The sequence below is a fragment of the Meriones unguiculatus genome, chromosome 6 (assembly GCF_030254825.1).
Source record: "Meriones unguiculatus strain TT.TT164.6M chromosome 6, Bangor_MerUng_6.1, whole genome shotgun sequence".
NCBI lineage: Eukaryota > Metazoa > Chordata > Mammalia > Rodentia > Muridae > Meriones > Meriones unguiculatus.
In genome coordinates this window covers 110,733,523-110,755,903 of record NC_083354.1, presented here as the reverse complement: position 1 = coordinate 110,755,903, position 22,381 = coordinate 110,733,523, and the positions used below count along the sequence as shown (strand labels likewise).

General features: G+C 42.7%; 1 protein-coding gene across 4 annotated transcripts in view; it reads right to left on the bottom strand.

Annotated features, from left to right (window-relative positions):
* The window catches only part of Ncoa2 (nuclear receptor coactivator 2), a 251,461-nt gene that overhangs the window by 78,828 nt on the left and 150,252 nt on the right, over positions 1 to 22,381 (bottom strand). For all 4 annotated transcript variants that reach the window (XM_060385841.1, XM_060385842.1, XM_060385844.1 and 1 more), the window contains exons 3-4: positions 16,468 to 16,572; positions 13,623 to 13,795 (exon numbers count right to left, since the gene is read on the bottom strand). In XM_060385841.1, the coding sequence (XP_060241824.1) occupies positions 13,623 to 13,795; positions 16,468 to 16,553 (259 nt within the window). In that variant the 5' untranslated portion in view covers positions 16,554 to 16,572. The remainder of the gene's footprint in view (positions 1 to 13,622; positions 13,796 to 16,467; positions 16,573 to 22,381) is intronic.

Here is a 22,381-nt window from a genome sequence, read left to right as displayed (position 1 = left end):
AGGTCCCTCCTGAGCTTGTGGTAGGAGGGAGTTCGGTGTTTTCTTTTCAGCTTAGACTCTATTACAAGCCAACATGAAATGTGTGCTTTATGATTCAGTGGCACTATAGCTGGGCAGCTACCAGCTCAGTGCTCATTAAGGTTTGAAGATTGCTTTAGAAACAGGGTCGTCAGAGGGAAAGGGCAGAAGACTGCTCCCAAATATGCTAGGACAGACGGTGAAGGCCTTGAACACCATTAGAAAGACATTTTACTGTTTTCCACAGATAGCCTCACAAAGTCCCCCAAACAGGCATTCCAAATCCAGTCTATTTTTAGGGTGCTACTGTTGGTTGGGAAGGGGATGGGTTATAGAAGCAGAAGCAGGGAAAGTTGATGGTAGAGATGTCTTAGACACTGAGGGCGAGAACTGGGCAAGGGGGCTCTTATCACAGTCAGTGAGCTGGGGGCAGCAGTAACGGGTGGAGTTGGAGCGGCTGTAACCAGAATGCAGGTGTCGAGCCTAAAAAAAGCAAAGCAGCTGTTGAGTGTGCAGCAGTGGCAGGCACTAAGACTGGCCCTGGGAGAAAGAAAAAGTGACCCTGGGGAGTGACAGTTTATGGTGTCTATGGCGCATCCCTGGATACCTGGAGTCTAGATGGACAGCTAAACGACATGGGTGTGGGACCTGCAAACAGGCTCTCAGCGTGTGGGAAAGGTCAAGGTTGGCAATTTAGTGCTGCAGGAATGAGCGAGATGTGAGGACAAAGGCCCTGGTCCTGAGAGAGTGGAGAAAAGGCTGTGGGCAGACGAGGAGAGTCATGGCTACCAGAGGGAAGGCTGCAGGGCAGGAGGGGAGCCACTGCTGCGGTGGTCAGGAAGGACGTGCGGACTTCCGAGGCACTGTAAGGGCCGGGGGTTTTCAGGGAGTCTGGCAGGAAGGGAAGAACACGGAAGAGCATAGAGAGAAGGACACCATCAGAAGACCTCCCAGCCACCTGGGTTGCTCTTGGTCTTAGGTCAGGCTACAAGAACTCTCTACTTTCTTTTTATTAGCTGTAAGGTTAACTGCATTCACAAAGACCCTACCCGGCAAAAAAAAAAAAAAGCTTCTTTTCTATCTCATTCCATGAGGCTTTTCCTTTTGCTTATAAGTGGTGTGTGTGTGTGTGTGTGTGTGTGTGCGCACAAGCGAGTGTGCCAGCCACAGGAGGTGCACATTATACCATATGCCTTTGAGGGAGTGTCTTTCACTGAAAACGGAGCTCAACTGGTGGTCAGCAAACTCCAGAAATCCTCTTGTCTGGAGCAGCCTAACAGTGCTAGGGCTACAGGCAGAAGCACACCTGGCCTCTTCCATGGGTTGGGCACTAGGAATTGAATTCAGAGCGCTATGTTTACACGGCAACATTCTCACCATTTTTCTGTGCCCCTAGCAGTATTTTAAACGTGTCTACAATGTATTCAAGACAATGTCTCTACTTTAATTCAGTTGCGTGCATATGCCGTTATATATATGTGTATACACTATGTATATGTATGTACGTATGTTGCGAACTTAATTCTGCCTTCCGTTTTCATTTCTAGCTGAGAGGGCAAAGACTACCTGCTCTAATACCCTTGCTGGCCATGGTATAAAGTGTGAAGTGGAACAGTCTGTAAAGTAGCCTTTAATCCCAGTGCTCAGGAGATACAGGCAGGTGAATCGCTTTGAGTTCCAGGCCAACCTGGGTTACACAGTAAGTGTCTGTGTGCATGCATGCACGTGACATTTACTTTTCTGTGATCAGGTTTTGCTTCTACCAGACTGCAAGCCCATGAGAGTGGCAGCCTGTCCCTCCAGACACTCAGCAAAAAGAGACATTTAAAAAGTCTTTTCTAGCTGACACTGTGCATGGATAATTCTGACTTGATGACCTACTCAGGAGGCAGGACGGATGGTACAATTGCTACAGCATGTCCAAATTCAAGGACTTCACACTAATGAAATAAACGGGCCATACAAAGTCAAGGAATCATGATTCTTCCACTTACATGAGGTGCTCAGAGTAGCAAAGTCACAGAAGGTAAGTACTGCTAATGGCTGTACAGCAATCCGAATTTCCTTACCATCACTGACCTACATACTTAAAAATGATCACTGCTATATTACATATAGTTATCATAATAAAAAGGTCAAATTAAAATCAATTCTCAGGTGAAGTTAACTGGTATCTAGAGCTGCTAATCAATAAGTATTAAAAGAAGTGCAGTTCTTGTAATATACTCAACAGCTCCATGGTCTTAGAAACCTGTAACCAAATGTGACTCAAAATATGAAGTACTGATAATAGCAACTCCGGAGTAAAACCTGGAGTTTAAAAAAAAAAAAAAAATCCCAGCAATTATGATCTCAAAGGGTAAAACTACAAAAGGTATGTTTCCATTGAACTTTGCCCTGATGGAAAGAACAGGCTATGTGAGCCTAATTTCTAAGAACAGAGCTGGCCCTGAAAAAACCAAAACACTATTATTGTTTCCCTAGAGTTATTACCTCAAAAACTTTTTTTTTTTGGAGGCATCAAAAAGAGGTTCCAACACTTAACAGAAATTCCCAGTCATCAGTAAAAAGTAAAATCTTCTAAGCAGAAATGAGTGAAAACACTTCAGAGTAAACAAGTCCTAGGAAGGAGGAAAGCACCGAGAGAGATGATGTGGTCATCCTTCCCCCCTAAGATGGTAGAAGATGAGCAGAGAGATACTGCTGTGGTCTCTGCAGCCACACAGAACCCGTCTGCAGTCTAGGGGAGGAAGCCTCGGGTTGTGAAAAGCATTAAGAAGGAAGCACACTGTCCAGAAGAAAGGTCTCCACACTGTTGTGGCTTTCTCTCATTGTCCAGCTGACCTCAGATACGCTTCCTTCCTGCACTTGAGAACATCTTCTCTGTAGCCTGGCCGAGTCTGGTGCCCTGAACCACTGAGCAGCCATCAGGCATGATAATCCGTTATCTGAGCACACAGGCATTCTGCGCTGCAGTGCCACACGGTCTTCCACGGGAATGCTCTCTTGGGAAGTAAGTTCAACATTATCAACCCCTGAAAAATGCAATTTCATAACGGGATATGATCCTCTGACCCACAGGATAGTTAGAGTCACACATATCCTCACCCCAAACAATAGGGGTGGCAAGAGTGTAGATAGGCAGAAAGTGGAATTATATACATTACTGGTGAAATGGAAAAACAGTGCAGATGTTATGGAAAGCACTATGCCCTTCCTTAAAATATTACAAACAGAATTACCATATATATCTATCTCATACACACACACACACACACACACACACACACACACACACACACACACCCCAAGTTGTGGAGACAGTATCTTAATGAGAATCTTTAAGATACCCATGTCCAGGGCAGCATCACAATCTCTACGGAAGCAACTACAATGTCCATTCACAAGTGAGTAGATAAACCAAGCCTATGATCCCAGCAGCAAGATATGGTGACAGGATACCAACAAATTTGAGGCCTGCTTGGGCGACATAGTGAGTTCACAGTCAGACACAGTCTTAAAAACAAAGGACTGGGTATGTGGTTCAGTGGCAGTGTCCATAAGGGTGATCCATAGTACCACAAAGAAAAAAAGATATGGTTGCACTTACGACAGGCATCCAAAGCGTCCAACTTCAATGAGTAGAACATAGACAGAATTCTGTAACAGAGGCTAGGGAGGGACGGGAGTAGAAGGTGATAGGCCACTCAGTAGGTCCTACTGCAATCCTGCCAGAGGGAAAGAACCTGGAGACTGATAGAGACCAACTGCCACTGGCAACAACACTAACTCCAATACTCACAGGTTCTTAAGAGAGGAAGTGTGTGCAAAGTGCTCCCCCACCTCCATTTGTCTCCCCACAAATTATCTTCTTGGGAGGAACAGTTAAAATAGGTGTAATTATTGCTGGCTAAGTCATCTTGGCCTAAAAGTTAAGTTTAAGCTTAACGCTCACAGAGACAGTCACATCCCCCGCTCTTGTTTTAACAGAACAGCAAGGTGGATGGCAACACAGTTCTCACCTGTTTATAAGGGAGCAAAAGCCAATACACTTAAGAAGAAAAATGCATTCAAAGTAAACATACCGATAAAGGATAAGGAAAAGAGCAAAGCTCCCATCTGAGCCCCCAATACCTTTTCTCCTACACTTAAATTACTACATACACTTTTAATCCTGGCACTCCCAAAGCAAAGGCAAGTAAACCATGGTGAGTTTGAGGCCAACCTGGTCTATACAGTAAGCTCTAGGCCAGTCAGGTCTACATAGTGATAACTCTATCTCAAATTTACAAACAAGCAAAAAAAAGTAAATATCCATCCATCCATCCATCCATCCATCCATCTATCTATCAGGTAGGGCCTCGCTATGTAGTCCAAGTTTGCCTCAAACTTACAACCTCCTTGCCTGACCATGCCCAACTTTCATGTAAACTAAGGTCATTAAAATATAAACATTCCTGAAAAAATCATAGCCATGAGTGTTAATATCTACAGAGCACTAATATCGAATATGAACTTGCTATCATGTATTACAGACTGATACAAAATGTCTAATTTAAGTAAATTAATTTCATTTACTTAATTTAATTTAAAGGTTATAATTAATTTTAATTAATTTAAAGGTCATAATAAAATAATTATAATACATTTCTTAGGATTTCAAAATATACTCTAGTTGATAAGCTGGTTAGTAACAAGGGTTCCATGGCTAAACTTGTCAAGAGCTTGTTAACAGTTTGTCTCATGTTGCTTTTTAAAAACACTAATTTGCTTCTAAGAGGAAACCTAAAATACGAATATTTGCCATGCAAGGCTGAAATTGGTAATCCTTGTACAAGAATGAAAGTACTCAAACCCTAAAATTTACAGCCAGTATGAAACCATCACACAAGGCTAGGCATCAGAATAATGACAAATGCTCATTTCACATAAACCACAACAAAATTTACACTTAGAACTATGACAGGTGCCACCAAGAAATGTCCACCAGCTGGAAAGACAGAGAGGACACACAATCAGAATAAAGCTAGACCACACATAAATGGCGTCAAGTGTCACACAGTAGGTAAGCTTATTTTGCTCAGGTGATTAATAAATGCTTTATGAAGAGGTGGAAAATGAATAGTAGGACAGAAGGAGGAAACGGGCATTTCAGGTAGGGAGGAAAGAGTGTGAAAAACAAGATACAAAGGCATGAGCCCCTATTTGAAACAGTGCTGCTCTAGAGAATTCTCAGGGCAAGCACTCCAGCGAAATGCAAGAATGTGGGGGTTGGCCACACTGCTCAGAGCTGAGCTCTGGGGTCTTGCTAAAGTCTTCCACTGCCCCTCATCCTCGGTTCTGTCACAGTGTTTTAGAATAGAGAGTGATACAACACTCCATATTTTAAGTAAGGGAAGGAGAGGCAAGCACCTCAGGCAGGAAGATCATACACGGGCCCGGCGGATGTTGCAGTGCTGTCTATAGATACGATGGGTAATGGCTCTTATCTCGACTCTTGCTTATAGCTACACTGGCAGTCAGTATAGCGGGGCCACAGCAGAATGAGGAGTTTGGATCACTGAGTGAGCAGGGAAGTTAGGAAATGTCCTTAGCTGGTTCTTGTGGTGGAATGGGCCCTTCCCTGAGGCATAATTCTTCCCTTGGGTTCAGAATTCTTCTCTTGGGTATAGGACCCCTCCCCTGAGGTGCAATGATGATGTCACTATCTCTGAGCTCAGACAATGAAAGAAGCAGGCATGGATGCCATACTGACTCAGCTCCTTTGTGGGCACCGCAGTGGGACTGAACAGTCAGGAAATATGTGTGCACTTACCATAAAGCTGTGGTGGGTCAGGACTGAGGGGAGGGCTGGTGCTGAGTAAGGTTTAGCCCAATATTCTTCTGTGTGTGCCTACAGTTAGCACATTGAGTCATTAGTGGATGCTTCCGTACTTTTAAGTGTCAGAATCTGACTCTGCACAAGAATGCTCTGAACATTTCTGCTGTCATTCTCACTGCTGTCCAGGTCACTGTCGGTCTGTCCTTGTGATCTACCTTACTGCTGTTCTCGGATCTGCCATTTCCAACTCCTACAATATCCTCCTAATTCTAAGTTCCCTTCACAAGTTACAATAAAATACTAAAACTAGTTGTTTCTGTTATTGTTACTATTTTTAACCTAGGGTCTTATTACATAGCCCAAGCTAGTCTTGAACACACAATTCTATTGCCCCAGCTTTCATGGCTTGAAAGGCTGTTTTATTAAAACAGCATTCATTCTTTCTTGTTGGAGGTAAATAACGCATGTTATGCTTTGCCAGTTTTTTAACTATGTAGCCTACACCTCCAAGCTTTCAATAAACTCTAACTATTGCCTATTCTTACTAGACTCTACATAGATCCAATAGAGCATGGGAGGCAACCAGAAGCCAGACGTGCAGTGCTGACCGCCCCAGCCAGCCTCAAATGTTACTTTCAATAGCCAACTGCTTGAAATACGCTTTACTGGATGACACTGTGTGCTCCTGTGCCCCACTCGGGTTCCTCTATGTCCTGTTTGCGATGTCTCTTCCTACACCAAGCTTACACTTTCCTACTTACTAAAACCCTCGCCTGACACAAGGCCCAGCTCAGCCTTGTCTTGAAAGGGTGCTGCTCTTCTTTTATCATTTCTACTGCCGCTGATGGTCCCACAGCTAACTATTAATGAGCTCTTTCCCCTAAATGAATGAATGCTCCAAGAAAAAGAACTGCAAACCTCCACATCATTGGACTTCCCTCAGTGAGTAGCATGCCTTCCAAGTATCTACTCAGTACATATTTAGAAAATGAATGTTTGCAATTGGATACTGTATATTATATATCTTACATATGTTATACATTTATATATACATATATAAAATGGGGTATCAGAATTAACTTCCTTTCACACTAGCACAAGGTAATCATTGAAACAAGGGAACAAGGGAGTCTACTTTCTACTGGGAGACAGCTGACATCTTGATTGAGAGCTCATATCATATCCTAAGGCATCAGGGAACACTGAATGATTTAAATCCTCTTTACCCAAAAGCTATCAAACCAAGCCAATCTTCTAAGTACTTAAGAGATAAAAGAAAACAATGGGGAGGGAGTTTCCTATGAAGAAAGAAGGACAAGAATTGTACCCCTAGCTCACTGATTTTAAAGACTTCATGAATAATGTGAGCCATTGGTCCCTATTCAAGTCTGAAAGTGAAGTGTATGCAATGCAGGGGGAAATGCCTCATTTCCACCAACAACTGCAATGTCAGTGATGCACTGTTGACACTGGTTAAATTACTACTGACGGAAGAAAATTTAGTGGTTTTTCTGGTGGCAGGAAACACAATAATTTCTGATCTTTAAAGGTAATCAAGGGGCCAGATTCTTTTCTGCATTGAGTGAAAACTGCCAACACTCTAGACCTTCTTAAACTACAATTCTCGTAACTGTCACCAAAGCAAGGTAGATAGCAAGACAGCCAGGTAGCAGAAACAGCTATTGGCAAGTGGTCAAGGCAGTAACACAAACAATCCAATCTAATTTCTGTCTCTGACTGAACACTTGGATAATTTCTATTTACTTATTTTTGTATTTAAACAACATGACATAAACATGGGCTTAAAATGACAGCACACAGAAGACATAAGAATGGCTTGTTTCCTTATCAATATGGAGGCCTTTGAAAGAGAATACTGGTTTACTGGAAGACACCTCCAAGTACAGATGTATTGGTACAGTATGAAATTACTGCCAATGAAATAATCCAATCTGCCAAGCATGAGGGAGGCTTTATAAGCCTACCTTTCAAAAGGACTTTATGAATCAGGCATTATTATCCCAAGATAATAATGATCCCAAGACGTTAACAGAGCTGCATGTGGTCTGTTAAAGATAGAATCTCCAGATTTTAAATAAAGACCTTATTCTTAATGGGCGCATTAAATGGAGAATTTCAATTTATGCAATCAACTGGATTTGGGGCATAAGCTGCTCTGTCTGCACACAATATTCTGTCGGCCCAGGTTTACATCTGGCTGACTTTGACCACTTAAAGATGCCCAATATTAAGAGTAGGCAGGGTAAGAAAGCTAGTAATTGAGACTTAAACTGCATGTAGCGTAAAAAGGATTTCTTTTTGAAAGGAAAGTTAGAGTACATGTCATTGCAGTCTCCTGTCATTCTCCAAATACTGAGGTCTTTGTAGTGTCACATCTGACAGGCAAGCCAAAACTCTGAGCCCTACCCTTAGTATGAGCATCTCCAGGTGCATGCCAACTACCTGTCAAGTCTGATAACTCAGCCCTTCCAGCAGATACTTGCCCACCACTGTACGGTTTCATCACATGGCATATAAGCCATGATATAAAGCCGCCCCTCCCCCAACCTGACTTACACACAGCTCCACTGTGAAAGGGAGTTGCCATTAGTCGTTTTTGTTAGGTTGTTTGGTGACAGCTGTGACAATTTGGCTCTGAGTAACGAAACTCCTACCCTAAGAGCTTTGTGCACTTACCATGGCGCAGGGAGAGAATGGAGAAGAAGGGAGTGTAAGTTTAACAGCTCCGCACTTTGTTTATATTGCTGCAGTTAGCTCATTTCCACTACTACTTCCTCCAAGTTTTAAGAAATTCTGTTAGTTCATGATTTCCACTCTGATTCACCTCTATTTCCCTCTGAAGGGCATACTGTCAAAGGCTTAAAGCCAGCTCTTTGAGGACGTGGAGTACATCAGAATTTTATGACGTATTTCACTAGTGTGAAAAGTATGTAGAACATAATTTATGAATGAGAATAACATGTACAACTCTCATTATAATAAATAAGTAACCACTTGACTCTCAGGGAATGTTCTTAATGATTTTTGCTGAATTCTTGTACAGTAGCTATCTACCCTCTGATTACAACTGATGAAAGAGTATGGACATTGGTTAGTTTAAATTAATTAATAAGACAAGAGAAATAATGGCTATATCATATGCATGAATGACTTTTCTGCTCTCTAACAGGTTCTGTGTGTTCATGTGCCAGCTACCTGTAGTTAAGATGGAAGATAAATATCCCCCTCCATCCCACTTTACTGTTAAGTATAGATGACAGCCACCAATAAATGACAGAGTGTCCCAATCTTGTGGTAGGGATATTGTCTTCATGGTAGACTTCCATATCCCATGCCACATTACTGACATCAATGGGAGAGGTGCTCGGCAGGTACCACCAGGCAGGACTTCAGCCACGTAGGCAGAGGCACAGCCTCTAGTGCCTCACAGTACAGTGCAGCAGAAGAACAAAAAACTTGAATGTCATTTTCTTTACCTTTGCTTGTTATACCATCCCCCACATCCATACGGTTACCAGTGCTGGCTATGCTTAACAACTGACAGGGGCTCCACGCTCCTAACACTAGGTGGACCAGGCTGGTCTTGAACTTACAGAGATCCACCTGGCTCCAGAGCACTGCTATCAAAGGCCCACATTACTACACCCGGCCTAATGTTGCTGGCTCCAGCAAGCCACTGCCACCTCCTGCCCACTTCCAAATGTTTCTTACTTTGTGATGTTGTCTTGTTAGATAAAATTCACATGTCTGAAGGAATCTAGAATCCCAAATCCTCATGTCAACACCACACATTAAAATGTTATCACCACAATAATTGTAATGAAAATTTAAATGACATGTATATCAACAAATTCTCTTGAAATATATTCTTGAACATCTATTATGTGCCTCTTCATATTTGCTGATATTCACTAAAACTACATTAGACAAAAGTATGAAACCAATTCTCTACTAACCGATAAATAAATCTAAATATAATGTTACAAAATATATTTTGATGATTTTTTTAAAGATAGTGTCTCATATAGTCCAGGTTAGCCTCAAATTTCCCTATGAGCGCTTGAGTTCACCTGATGGTCCTGTCTCTGAAATCCCAGGTGCTGGGATTACAGGCCTGTACTACCATGCCCACAGACTAATATAATTTTCAAATGACAAAACTTACTTTATTTTGGAAGCTTTTTAAACAAATGTATGACTAGTTTGGAATAATGAAGAAGACATTACTTTAAATAGGAGAGTAGAAATGTTCTTAATTTTAAAACTCCCTTAATTTTTCTAGACATTTTACACTTTGATTGTAGTTTTATAACATAAATAGGAATCACCATGTATTCTACAAAATATTTAAGTTTTTTTTTTGTTTTTTTTTTTGTTTCTGAATGGAATGAAATTGGACATAGTAATCTAAAATCAAAGCCTGTATTTTTCCGCATATTTGGCATTCTGTGGAATCTGGTAGCAGCAGCCCCAGTGAAGGCAAGTAGGTTATTTGCTACTAAAGACAACCCTAAGTCACACAGAGAGGCAGAGACCTTAACTATCACCACATTAGAACACGAAGAAACATTTGTTATGATGGGTCCCAGGCAGCTCTCAGGGCCAGGCTGCCGGGATCCACCCTAGGCTTTCCCTTAGAGCACGAGGTTTTGCTACTTAACCACCATGGCTCAGGTTTCCATCGGTAAGGGGGAAACAACAATTCAGCTGGTGTGTTTGGAGAATTAAGTAGCCAACAAAACCTAAGTATAGAACAGGGCCCCAGCATATAGGGAGTACTGGCCACCACTGAAAACTTACGAGGAGAATGTCATCACAACAAAAGGGCTCAGTCAATTACTAACTGTTCATAACTAGGGCTCTATGGGTGTGGGCCCACAGGGAGCCACCAACACAAGCGGAATTCTGAATTTAATGGTGGTCACATCAGTGGGCTCAAACCCCCGTGCTAAAAGCCCTGCTAGGTTTCTACAGGGTGCTTCCAGTCATCTGTTCTTGGACATTTGTTTCTTGGAGACAGAATTTCATTATATAGCTCTGGCTGGCCTAGAACTCTCTACGTAAACCAAGCTTGACCTTGACCTTGTGGGGATCTTGTGCCTCTGCCTCCCAAGTGTTACCAAATCTGGCCAGAGTACAGCATTTCATATAGGTGGGCCTCATAAAGTTTTATGCCTGAAACAATGGTTATTAAATTAAGCACTGGGGAATTCTCATTCCAAATTCCTGTCCTGCAGGCCATTTAAAAATTTTCTTTCCACTTTCCTCAAGTTACAAGGTGTTTAGAGAGTTGAGGGACAGAGCCTATGACATTAGACTGTCGCACATGGCTGGGGAGAGTCCTTCAAGATGAGCCCTGTGTTCCTGGTTTCTCAGTGGTCCTTAGTCCAGCACCTGGCACACAGCTTCACTTCTCTGAGCAGACACACAGGCTCAGCGTATCGTGGGTATTTTCTCCTCGAATTGTCAATTAAGTTATCTAGGCTGACTGGGTGACTGACTGAAATACAAGTTAAATTTGGATGATAGCGGAAAGGTGGTAGTTGGGTTTTATTTATGTTGATAGTGGGGGGAACAGTCCGGGACCGAGAAAACAGAGTAAGGGGGAAAGGCTCAAGCCTCCTGGATGTAGTACTTTTGAACCTTGGCTGCTGTTGGCTATAGAGAGAAATCAAAGTGGCCTGAACAGATCTATTCCAGAGAGTTCTCTGACCCTAGGAATTTTTTTTTTTAATTTTTAAATCTTTGAACCGCTCTGGGAATCAGGTATTAGTAAGCACTGTCAGTTACCTTTCTTTTGGTTTCCATCTGAAGGAAGAAATAGCTGTTCAAGGATATTGGGCCGGCTTTGTTTGTTCTGTGAGTGTCTGCTCGATGTGGGAGAGGAAACTATATGTGTTGAAGGAATCTACTGTGAGCGGCTGAACCCCGCACGCTTCCGTCAGCAGCCATGTGCGCCAGCTGTGGCCTCTGCTCAGGTGTAGGTGAGAGAGCTGCAGAGAGGAGAAAAGCTTTTGCGTAGGTTCGAAGGGCTCCTCCACGCACTGGTGCAACCCTGGCTCCTTTCTGCTCTGACTCCTAAAATGCACGAGGTGGGCTGGGAACGAAGAGCGTGTTCCCATCCTTGGTATTTAACGGCTGTGTGTTTGGCACTTCACTTTTGCTCCCCCTTTCAAAACCCAAAGCCTTTCAGATCACAAGAGCTCTGCTGTGAGAATATGACACGTCAGGCCATTTACAGGATCGCTGCTTCTTGGGTGGTGGTGCTGGGCGCCTGACGATTAACGCTGTGCTGAAGGCATGGCACAGGCCCAGCGAGACACATCTTAACGTGTTTTCTGGTTGGGAGGGGGATTTACCAAGGTTGTGCAAGACCTTCTTAGTAGTTGAAAATACGTGTATGAGTGTTTTAAAACACAAACCCAGTAACACGAAATGCTAAGAGTATGGAATCGTTCACAGTTTTAGAAGCCTGCAGCAGCAGGCTAACGTCTTCTATTGTGATGGCGTCAGCAACCAAAAGCAGGAAGTGCACTGTGCTGCCTCCACTTAGACCAACACTTCTCCCGAGAGGCCAAGAATATCGTTTGATCCATGATGTCAGAAATAAGGAAGGTACTGAGATGATTTAAAAGTAACTGCTAAACCCCACAGCAAAGAGAGAGACTTTGATAGTGGCTTTGATAAGCATGGAGGTGAAATTTACAGCAGGACAGAATAAGGTCACGGTGGGTTTTTCATGGGGGGTTGATATTAGAAATGTGCATGTTTTGTGTATATGTTTAAGTTCTCAGAAGACAGGACTGTATCTGAAAAGCTTAGCTACACAGTTAGTAATGGAAAATGCCATGTGCTAGTATGCTAAGAGGTAAGGCTTTATGATTCGTAGGGGAAACAGCGTTTGGGGCTTGGACATCTATAAAGACAAGGACGTTATTTTCCTGAAATTGTTTCATCAACTATTCTAAAAAAGGCAGTTTAAGAAATATACATTTTAGGAAGATGCATCAAAAGCATTTCAAGAGATAATCATCTCTGGCCCTGAAGGAAGGCAGCATGTGGACACTTCAGAGCATGCGCCAGCCAGCCCTGGGCACCAAAGACTGTTCATACATGCCTCAGATTTATTTTTGGCACTACAAAGTCAAATGTGTTTTAAAAAATATTATTTTCTTAATTTGTTTTCTGTAGGCAAAAATATCAAAAGAGAAGCATAAAATGATTTCAGGGAGAAAGAAAACCGCAGGAAGAAAGCTGCCACGTGATGTGTTGACTTCACAAAGGAATCTTTCCTGGCGATCAGAGCCTTTGAAGCCTCCATCATTCAGTGTGTGAAATTCTAATCCAGAAGCATGCCCAGTTTGGGGCTACGACTTCATCAGCCATGCTGGCTAGCTGAAACAGAGGTGCTCCTTTGCTTCTTTCTTGGGAGAATACACTGAAGACCAGCCCCTCACTGGTAATTGCACCAGCCACTTGCTGTGCAAGCTGAGAAAGCTCTGGGGATGTGGGGGAGCCGGGGGCACCAAAGCTGAGTTTACCAGATGAAAAGTTCCATCACCGCTCACCTCCGCTTCCTTGGCCTTCAGGGAATGGCTGAATTTTATATAAAGCCTATTTATAAACCGCTGCAAGTGATACTTGCATTCATCTCATAATGTGACATCATCTCATCAATAATTTACACATAAAGAAATAGATTCAACGGACTCTGAAGGAGCTTCACATACGCGAAGAACAGCACCCGCTCCAGTCCTCTTACCTTGCTCTTTGATCTGGCGAATCTGCTTCACAGTTTCTTTTAAGATTGCACATTTGTCAGGTTTGAAGTTGAAGTTGTCGATATCATTAAAATTTGCAAAAATCAGCTCGGCAAGTTCTTCTATGTACTTATTTTCCTGTTCACGATTACGTTTCTCAGTGTTTCTTTTAGGGCTAAGGAGGAATATGGCATTATTATTATTTATTTGAAAACAAAACACTGTTATGAAAATAATAAACATGTTAAACTACCTTTAAGGTGACTACAGACAAGGAAAGTTGCTTATGAACTAAAACAGTTAAGACCAAGGTGTAAACATGTCCTAATGATCTATCTCACCGTTGTGCCCAGAGTGGGTGCTGAACTTACTGCTGGACAGAGAGGGGTTTCCCAGGGTTAGTGAGGAGGTTATGGTAACAAAAAATTCAAATTCTACTTAAATTTTAAAAGGGGAAAGTGAAAGTTAATTAACCTAATTATAATTTGGAAACAAATTTCAATCACTTTTAAACTTTTACTTTGGTAAATGCAAAAGGTAACAAAGACAAATCTTTATAATTTCTTTAGAATGTTTCTGATCCAATTAGGTAAGGTAAAGAGTCCCAACCCAGCTAGGAGCAAAGTGAAGTGACCTGGGCTCCATGTTAACTGTTCATGCCAAATGACAGGCAAATACAATGAATAGAGAAAAATATCAAAATTGACAAAAATCTCTCATTTGAATTTGCCGAAGTAACAAAACTCCCAAGTTCCTCTCAAAAACTATACAATTACTTGTTCAAGCGCAGTACTTTTATGTGTAATTATTTATATATAATATTAATTGCAAATTCGGGATTCTCATGTTGTAGTCTAACCATCAGCTTCCCTTCTTAATAAACCTATGATGTTAACACATTCCCCCCTTATAGTGGGCTGAACAGCAGGGTGGGGAAGAAAGTCTCTGTTTTCTAGGGCTCACTTCTGGGTGTTTTCCTACTTTATTAAGCAAAGTCATAGGAAGGAGGTGGCTGAAAGGCTTAGAGGAGCCCAGCTCCCACGCTGGCCCTGCTCCTTTTTCTCTTGGACTGGGAGAAGTAGGCAATAAAGGGAACTGAGTTATCAGACCTCCCGAGAGACCACAGGGAAGAGCCTGCTAGCCCAACTGGGCCCCAGGCGAGAGAGGGTGGCCTTGGAACCTTTCTCTCCCCAGACAGGCTCTAAAGCATGAGGGACAACTGGGACCCAGCAGTAGGTGCAGTGTTATCAAGAAGTCCAGGGGACCCTGGGGACAGAGAGGAGGGGGGCAGGGTGTGGAGGGCTTGGATGGACCTGTGACTAGCAGGCCCAGGAATAGCGCCTAAACCATCCATTTTCAGATCTCTCTCCAGTTGGTAACTTTTCCTAGCCTGCAAGCCCACTGTTTCCTGCCTAATGTTTTAATCACACAATCTAGAAGTGTTGTTTTATTTAACTTTAAAAATGATTTATATGATTTAAAATATCAAAAGTCTGGGGAAAAAAATCTCTCTTTGTGGTAGGTTAAGTGAGAAATGTGGCCCATAGGCTCAGTCATTTGAATATCTGATCCCCAGTTGGCGGCATCGTTTATGGAAGCTTCGGGGGTGAGGCCTTGCTGGAGGAAGTATGTCACTGGGGGTGGGCTTTGAGAACAAGGGTTTGCTCTCTCAGCTTCCTGCTCCCTCGGCCATGCCTGCTGCCTGCTGCCCTGCCTCCCTGCCATGATGGAGTCTTAGTCTTCTGGAATCGCAAGCCAAAATGAACACTCTTTCAGAAGTTGCTTTTGAGTGTGGTGTCTCATCACAGCAAGAGAAAAACAAACCAGGACACTCTCCATCTTTGTTTCCTTTTTGCCTGGCTCTAACCCACCAAAACAGGTAGCAACAATCACTGCTTCCTGGTTACCCTACAACACAAATGCAGATGCTTCCTCCTCCTCAAATTCTTCTTTCTTCAACACGAAGGGCAGTATACCCTATAAAAATCTTTTGAGCTTTGCCGTTTCTCTCTCACAACATCTTTTGGGATAGTATCTAACTTTGTATGTAGCATAGGCTGGCCTCCAACTATGTAGCCCAGCATGGTCTTGAATTCTTTCTGCCTCAGACTTTGGAGGTACACCACCACAACTGGCTCTGTGCCCCCATATTGTAGGAGACATTAAGAAAATACTAATCTCATTGTTTATCATGGTTACGCTGTGTGTTCCAGGCAACACTGCCATCGTAAAGTGTTCTCTGCAAAAATTAAACTAAGGTAATCAATGCCTACGGTATTCTGCATATATAGATGACATCATTCAAAGAGTACATGCACTTGAAATGGTGATATTGCCAAATTGGCATACAGGGCAGCCTGGCCTAGTGATGCCACCACCACACAGCAAGAGGCACAACTTGTTCCAAAACTGTTTGTTTTATCCACAATTTGTCTTCAGCAACTGGATTTTAACTTTATATTATTTAAAAAAAAATAAGACAAAGAAGATTAAGTATCAAATTAACAGCAAATCTTTTCATTACAGAATTTACTTGTTACAGCATTCTATGACCTAATTGAAAAGAAAACACGGAAAACTCAAAGTTGATAGCAATGAACTGACTATAAAAGTGAAGTACACAAGGGCAGTAAACGTATATGGGGGATTTCCTTGTCTTTTAAAAAATAATAGATTCTCCAAATAATCCACATATCCAAAATTTAAGCTACTATGTATAAAAATTTCGCTGTTAAAGAGAAAGGCCAAACACAATATTTATATTGAGAGTAAATCAATACCAAAATAACAAAGAAGCATTTAGACAGCTCTAATAGACAACGCTGTTCTTTTCGTAAATAACCTAACCTGGGTCCGAGCTGGTCAGGACATTCCTTGCGTTTTCTTGTCTCTGCCCTGGACGGGTCAGAGGTATTTTCTCCCATCCCACTCATCTTGAACACATATCAGCAACTAAAACAGAAAACAGGTGGGAAAAAGGCATGAAGGGTAGCAATAAAGTGTCAGATGATTCTGCCAACACTTAAGGAACTTTGACTTCAATCAGAAATATGGCAATGGTTATGAACACACCATTCTGACATACACGCATGTATAATTTTAAATTGAAAAGCAGCTCTTCCCCCCTTCTTTTTCAAGTCTTGCTTGAAGACTAAGCAGAGGAAAGGTTAACAGTAAGACACAAACCCTCCTACCTCACCAAGCCCAGGCTCTTCAGGCAGAGATAGACTCAACAGCACCATGAGCTACTGTCTGCCAGCCTGGGCCCAGCCACAGCATCTGGTTCCAGGGAGTGCTCTGCACCATGGAAATGGCAGGTGTTGTTAGGGGTTCCTCTCAGTGTCTTTTGTGGGTTGGCCCATGTGTAGTGTGTGCTGCAATAGCTCAGTGACAGACAAGCTGGGGAGGTGGGCAGGAACACTATAAAGGGTAGAACTGCCCCCTTGCAGTGGCCTGCACAAGGCCTCTAAAATGGAGGTTCTTCCGCCTCCCTCCAGGCTCCAGGCTTGGCTCACAGCTCCTCCCTCTTCCTCTCTGGGCTGTTCACCTCCCTCTTAAGCTCCACAAGGTGGCTTCCTTTCTCACAGTCAGCTAGACTGACTTTTCTTCCAGCTGTAATGACCAAAGGTCTTGAGAATGGTTGTGGGAGAAGGAGCCTGATAAATCTCCCGATTGCTGAATCCCTTTTGGTGAGAAAATGAAAAGAACATACAAAAAGAGACCCAATGTCCTCAAGCTGGCCATCACTTGGGCCAAAAAGTGACTTTTATGCACAGAGAAAGTGACAGTTCTAAAAGACACAAAGGGTCTATCACAGATTCAGAAGAGGGAAAAAAACTGCTTCAAGGGGCTTCAGTTAAGGAAAGTAGCACAGCCCCATGAAATCAGAAATCAGAAATACATCTTTCTTAGAAATACAATTCTATGCTCGCTCTTCTTCATTTTGAATGATTGCTGCCCTTCTTTACTCTGGGTAGATTAAGAAAAGCCACTGAGAAGGTCAGTAGAAGCCTATGAACCTCAGAAAACCACTACAGACCAGTGGGGTCACCAAGAACAGGGGAAAAGAGCAAGACGGGCTAATGAAATAAGTGGAGAAGAACTGGGCATCATGGCCACCTACCAGTCCAACTGCCTGTGGTCACCTTGGGTGTAATCCCGGACCTCAGAGATCCACAGTCACTCCTCTGGCCACTGTTCTGATCCAAGTGGGCAGTAGGGCCAATTATTCTCTCTCATTTTGAGAGTCATGTGTTTTAGAGAACCAATTGTTTTTAGGGAGTCAAAATGAAGAAATGCTGCATCAGCAAGAGGGAGGTGGCACCAATGGTACATTCAAGTTAGGAGGTCACATGGAAAGTACAATCTGACAACTGATGTCCCAGTTTCCTGTGGGTGGGAGCAATGTAACCAAGTCCTAAGGTCCTGTTCTGTGCTTATTTTTTGCCTGATAACACGTGCTGTATTTAGTTACTATTCACTTAGTTTACGCTATGTACTAAAGCCCATTTGTAGATTTAAAGCCTGACTATGGACTCTGTATTGCCAGGCACCCATGGGCTTACATTCAGACCCAAGCTTCACCACTTGGTTAGCCATGTGACCTTAAGACTTGCTACTTATAACATTAATGATGTTCTGCAAAATGGAGTAACCACTGGCATCCATAGCACAGGTTGCCAAGAGAAGGAAGAAGGGGCAAGGCCTGGGTGGGACCTACAGGGGAGAGGAACCCTGCTCTTCACTGGCATGCTTCTGCTGAGACAGTCACTCCTTTGGTTAGTGGCACAGCCCTGCCTCTTCCCTGTTTTGCCTGCCATGGCTGAGCTGTTCTTCATCCACTACAGGCAGAGGCCCGTGGAAGAAGTCTAAACCACAAGGGCTTCTGTGCATGATGTGATTGTTACTTCACTATACAAAGCCTGCCTTCCTGTCACTGTAGATGGACATGGGGAGGGGGGACAGAGAGAGTGCTGTTGCTCAAGACAGAGGCGGGGCAAAGGAAGATGAATTCACCAACAGGCAACACTCCAACACACACAAACAGGCCTCACAGTACTGCGATACACTCCTGTATTGAGGTCCAAGAGTGATGTGCTGGCTTGGATAAAGGTGGGATGGATGATTTCCAACAGAGGGCCGGGGAGCCAGCTGCTACAGTAGGTGCAACAGACAATGTGCAACCAACATTCATTTTGACAAATTCTTTCTGAATCATAATTTCGTAAATTCTCAATCCAAGATCTCACTCTTAACCATGCAAGAACAAGCTTCATACCTACTAATCTTCCAACAGATGATCCAGGTAATTTCCCCCTAGAACTGACTGTCAACAAATCATAAAAATACAGGTACGATTCAGTCATAACTTCCCTAGACAGCAAATCACAATCAAACCTTCAGTAGGTAGCAAAACAAAAACAACCCGCCCCCAAATAGTAGGTGTGGATGATATTTTATTGATGATAAAACTTATGTAACTATCACCATGTCTATTGAATCATAATATCAGAAAGGCCAGAAACCTTCTCAACAATTAAAATAAATGCTTGTTAGTCACAGAGAGTCAACTCGGAGTCAAGCATTGGCTTTAAACTCATACACAGTAACAACTAAATGCACACCAGGAGCCAACACTCACAGGTTTCCACAGCTGACTTGAGGGACCAAGCGGATCAGTGTAAGAGTAAAGCCCAGAACATACTGATGTATCTTACTTGTACCGCCTCCAGATTAACTTACAAAACAATCCATTTGTACCATTAAGACATCATTTGTTTCCTCTTGCATTTACTTAAGGGCTACGTTTTCCTATTTATTATGTGATGGTTCCTTAAATACATTTTCTCAATATATAAATGTTTCCACGTTTTGAACACAATGGCTTCCCTACTTGACTCTAGCACATATATTATTTTTTTTTCTTGGTAATTTTTCTGGGTTCAGCTCTTAAGCAGACAAATCTAACAGCCTTCCCATCACAAAAAGGAGAGGGTAGCAGGTGTGTGTGGGGGGGCACCTGTCCATGTTCCTTCTCACTGGGAATAAGCCACGGTGGCCCAGCCAAATCACTGCCAATCTTCCAGGATAAATAAAAAAGACAAGGGTAAGGACCTCTACCTCATGGAAGGAGAGTAGATGGGAGAGGGGACAGTTTCAGGTTGGAGCAGGAAGGGAAGAGGATAAAGAGCAGAGTGAGAACCAGCGGCCAAGGCTTCTGCCTCAGAGCATGCAGCTTTGTGACCCGCCCTTTTGTGGGCTAGACAAATGAATACGCCTCACTCATGAGGGTTCACAAACAGCTCTGTGGACCTCTTAACCTGGGGACGCTCTGGCATTTTCCACGCCCCATGTGAGGCAAGATTTTTACCTGTAGTATGTGGTGGGTCAGAGATGACATAGGTACTGAGTTCAGATTTATTTACAGAAAACACCTAAAGCAAAATAAACTACGTAGAGAGATGAAGTTAAATATATTGTTGTAGATCCAAGTTAGAAATTAATTTCCAGTGTAAAAGTAGGGAATGGGAAATACAGAAGGCACCTTGTACAAGTGAGTAAACAAACAGATGCTGCATTTCTGCATATCTTCACCATTCCCACGAAATTATAGCTCTTGAGCATGTCACTCAGCTCTGAGACTGTTCAATGTGAATCACAGAAACTGATCATGACACAAATAAAGCTTGAGGTAGCTGACATAACTGAGGGCAGCGACTGAGGGCAAACTGGTTCCCACCAGATTATGGGGTTGTGAAGGACAAGTCTAGAGAAGTTTCTGTTTGTCCATTCTTGTTATCAATAGTCACACAATAGCAGTGCTTTCACTGTGGCACAAGGCTCTTCCTCCCATCCCTCCACATCAGCTTGGACATACTAGATAGGAGAAGAAAGAGATACAGCCACAAAATTCAGCAAGCTTGTCTTTTAAAAGTTGCAATATTCAGGGAGGGAGGGACAATGCCCACGGTCAAGTTCTCAGCAAATGACAAAAGGCAATGCAACATGTCAGATCTCAATTCAATTAAAGAAAGCATTCTTCTTACACCGAGCTCATCCATCTAACTTAGGAGGCGGCAAAGCTGCTGTTTGCAGAACAGCCTCACCGCATTAAAGCTGGTTAATCATCCAGAATTCTTGCAAGCGATAATGTGCACTTTATCTCTTATCAGCACAGGCCATCTTCCAAACAAAGCCTGTAAAACTGTCAGATTTACTATATGCTGAACAAATTCAGTTAAAGGATAAGTTAAGGATAACACCCTTGCTTAAATCCACACATAACAGCATGATCAAGCACTAGGCTTCTTCCTAGTTCTACAAAGAAAGAGTTTTAGAGTTGGGCCCCTATGAAGTCCCTGACTTTGAGCTGGAATTCACAAGGAAATTTTCCTGGGGCAGAGATATGCACAGAGAGAGCTGAAACATTTCCTTTAATCATGGCCTCCAAGAGGAAGGTGGGCCTCTTGGATCACAGAGCTCTTGACCCAAGGCACAGAGGTCCCCTTGTCCTCAGCTTACAAGGCTGGCCTGGAACTCAAAGATCGGCCTGCCTCTGCCTCCCCAGTGCTGGGGTAAAAGGCGTGCGCCATCACCTCCTTGGTCTTTCCAATCTTTCTGGTCTCACTTTAAAAGATGCATGGAACTGTTGCATACTAGCAGCTGGAACCTGCACAAATTTTTAATGTTGGGGGATCAAATCCAGTGCCTTGTGACTACTAGGCAAAAACTCTACCTGCCCTTGGTTTTCTGAGACAGGGTTGTCCTCTGTAGCTCACACCAGGCTTAAACTTGTAGTCTTCCTGCCTGTCTCCTGAGGGCTGGGAACAAACTTTCAGAAGACTGAAAAATGTTCAAGCATTACAGAAAACACACTTAAGTTTGTTTTCAGACTGCTTTCAGACTCATTGTGCTTTCCCAGTTTATCAAGTCATGTGAAAACAGCTGATTCTCAATTCCCAACAGTTCCTCCCTCAAGATCTATCTACTGTGTTCCAGGGAGGAGGATCTCTTTTATTATACAAACTCAAATTCTTGGGCCCTCTCTGATATATCTAAGGAAACATAGTATCAAATACTTGAATGAACAAAACATACTTTTTGCCTGTAAATACTGGGAAAAGAAGAGGAGAGAAAGGACAAATGTTTTGGAAATACCTGCTTTGAGTTGTGTTTGTTGGTCAAAGTTATCCCAGGAAATATTATTCTGGTAAGACTTCAACTTTTGCTAACAGTTAATTAAATAAACACTTACTTAACATAGTAAACATGCAGATTATGCAAAATATTTTGAGCCATACAAACAAAGCAGCATGACATACACAAATCAAACTGAAGCAGAACTGGACATTAACTCGACGTGGGGTGAAAGCACACAAGAAAACCACACGTCTTATTCTACCGGGCACCACGGAAAGAGAACACCATATAATACTCCAAACTGTTTCAGATAGGAAGATGGTATATTATTTCCCTGCAAGGGATATTACTCTTTTTACTAGAACATAGGATACTTTAACCTCACCTTACACAACACTGTGCCACTTCTTGGATTTCATACAAGATTTTAATTTTCCTACGATGTCACAGTTTACCTACACGTAGACTCACAAAACTGCACACCAGCGGATGCAGTGACAACTGCTAGCTTGCAGAAGTTTAGAAGTCACTTCAAATGAATGCAGGATGAAAGACAACTTACTGAGAAACAAAGACTCGGCAGAACCTGACTCCTCTACGGTAACATATTGCATCCTTGGCT